This window comes from Dermacentor silvarum, chromosome 11 (genome assembly GCF_013339745.2).
Source record: "Dermacentor silvarum isolate Dsil-2018 chromosome 11, BIME_Dsil_1.4, whole genome shotgun sequence".
NCBI lineage: Eukaryota > Metazoa > Arthropoda > Arachnida > Ixodida > Ixodidae > Dermacentor > Dermacentor silvarum.
In genome coordinates this window covers 97,053,406-97,055,707 of record NC_051164.1, presented here as the reverse complement: position 1 = coordinate 97,055,707, position 2,302 = coordinate 97,053,406, and the positions used below count along the sequence as shown (strand labels likewise).

At 56.2% G+C, this 2,302-nt stretch overlaps 1 protein-coding gene across 1 annotated transcript; it reads left to right on the top strand.

Annotated features, from left to right (window-relative positions):
- The first annotated feature begins 303 nt into the window (after positions 1 to 303).
- Positions 304 to 2,302, top strand: LOC119432762 (serine/arginine repetitive matrix protein 1-like). The gene is made up of 2 exons (XM_037699919.1): positions 304 to 813; positions 2,207 to 2,302. Exons 1-2 carry the CDS (start codon positions 304 to 306, stop codon positions 2,300 to 2,302), a joined length of 606 nt encoding a protein of 201 aa, XP_037555847.1.

Sequence of the window (2,302 nt, the reverse complement as noted above, 5' to 3'; positions counted from 1 at the left end):
CATCGCCCTCATCAGCACGCCAAGCGAAATAATCGCGACCAACCTTAACAAGATGGCATCGCTTACACTTGGCCCGCATCGCTACCCCATCTCAGCATACATCGCCTCACCCGATAATTCCTGCAAAGGAATCATCACGGGTCCTGACGCAGGGACTACACCAACTGAACTTTTAGACCACCTGCTGGCACCTGGGGTGGAAATCCTCCATGCTCGCATGATGGGCCGAACAGCCACAGCCATCATTACATTTGCTGGCCTCAAGGTACCGCGCTACGTGAGGTATTATGGAGCCGAGTACAGATGCTACATACACGCCCCGAGGGCCCAGGTCTGCGGCATCTGCCTCACAGTAGGCCACTGTGCGGACGTCTGCCCACACCAAGCATCAAGCGCTGCACCACATGTGGGACTGAAAACCCATCCAGCACTGAGCCTCACCAGTGCCAGCCCCGGTGCCTGACGTGCAAAGGCGATCACCCGACCACCGATCCCAGCTGCCCAAGCCGGGCACGAAAGCCACCCAACAAGAAGCGAGTGCGCTGGGAACTCAAGAAACAAAAACGGCAACAGAACCATCCTCGGGCCCAATTGAAAGAGCGACGAAGCCGATCCCGGTCCCCATCCCGATCCCCATCTCGGTCGCGATCCCCGAGTCGAGGCCCTGCCGACAGTTACAAGAACAGCGAGCGGGGACAACCATCATCTTCCTCATCACCACCGTCGTCACCACCACCGGCAAAGAAGAAGCCGCCACCACTACCGCAACAGCTACCATCAGCAGCATCTGGAGGGCCAGCCGGACCTAAAGGGGTAAGTTGGGCGGAGGGCCCGCCACCTTCACTGCGCAAATCTCCCTCACCCTCATCCGAACCTCATTCCCTACCACAACCACAATCCCATCAACAGGCGTCTCGCGTCAAGATCCCTCCCGAGTCTGTAGCCCCGTTTACATGAATGCGACAGTGGCACATCGCATTTCCAAGGGCATTTGGGAAAGACGATGCGACGCTGTTTATATGTAGCGACGGTGTCGTTAGAGGCCCCCCTCGGCTCTCGCTAGCTTCTCGGTAGCGTCTTCGCGGTTGTCATCGAAGGTATTGTTAGACGCCCCCGCCTCCGTTCTCCCCTCTCAGTAGCGTCGCCTCAGTAGCTTTACGGTTGTCATCGAAGGTCTTGTTAGGCGCCCCCGCCTCCGCTCGCGACGATCCTGCGTTTACATGCTCCGCGAGAGTCGACTAGCGCCCGTAAATCTACCCTCGCCTGGCGCATTAATGCGATGCGCCTTCCTAGCGCATTACTGCTGTTTACATGAATGCGATGCGCTAGAAATGCGATGCGATGCGACACTGTCGCATTCATGTAAACGCGGCTTGTAACAGCAATGTGCCGCGACCTCCAGCATGAGCTTCGACGAGACTTACACCAAGCTATACAGGAGATGCGAGAAAGCATCCTCACGGAGGTTAAGGAAATGATTCGAGCCGCCTTCGTCGACTTCCAAACCACGGTGCTGAAACCAATGCTTCATGAAATTACCAATGAACTCAAGCAAAGCGTGCGAGAGCTCACGGGACAACCCCTTCTCTCTAAATCATCCTCCGCATCCTCACTAGTCGCACGCGCTACACCAACGTCATCACCGTCACTAACCATAAGCGAGCGCGCTCACCCATACGTTCGCCCAGCCCAACTACAGAATGATGGCTCCTCCAATGCGAAGGCACAATAGAACGGCGGGACTGACGCTGTGGCAGTGGAATTGCAGGGGGTACCGATCTAAACGGGGCTCGCTGCAACAGTACGTTGCCGCAGCGTCAGAACCGCTGGACATCATACTTCTCCAAGAGCCGGGCGCCACACTTGCTCCTATCAGTGGCTACGAGGTCCTAAGGGGCTCGGACGAGGCGAAAGTGTGCGCGCTTGTGTCCAGAAGACTCACCTATACCCATAATACCCTCACGTCAGATATCCCTCATCAAATCAAATGTGTACAGTGCACCTCGTGCTCGGGGGGACAATTTCCAATATCTACTCGCGGAACTGATAAAGATGTTAGTGTGCGGAGACTTCACAGTCGTTAGTGTGCGGAGACTTCAATGCCGCACACGTGGCCTGGGGGTATCGCAGTAACACACCTAAGGGCACCCGACTTTGGGACCTCACTCATAATCACCGACTCACCCTCATAACAGATCATACCCAGCCTAGTCGCCAGGGAACCAGTGCCGAGATCTACACTTGCCCGGATCTTACATTCACGAGAGTGCTCCAGGATGAGTCGTTGAAGCCGTCTCCCTGA

Coding starts and splice junctions, on each gene's coding strand:
- LOC119432762 (XM_037699919.1), top strand. CDS start 304: ATGCTACATACACGCCCCGAGGGCCCAGGTCTGCGGCATCTGCCTCAC. Junction 814..2,206: donor GGCCAGCCGGACCTAAAGGG/GTAAGTTGGGCG, acceptor GATCATACCCAG/CCTAGTCGCCAGGGAACCAG.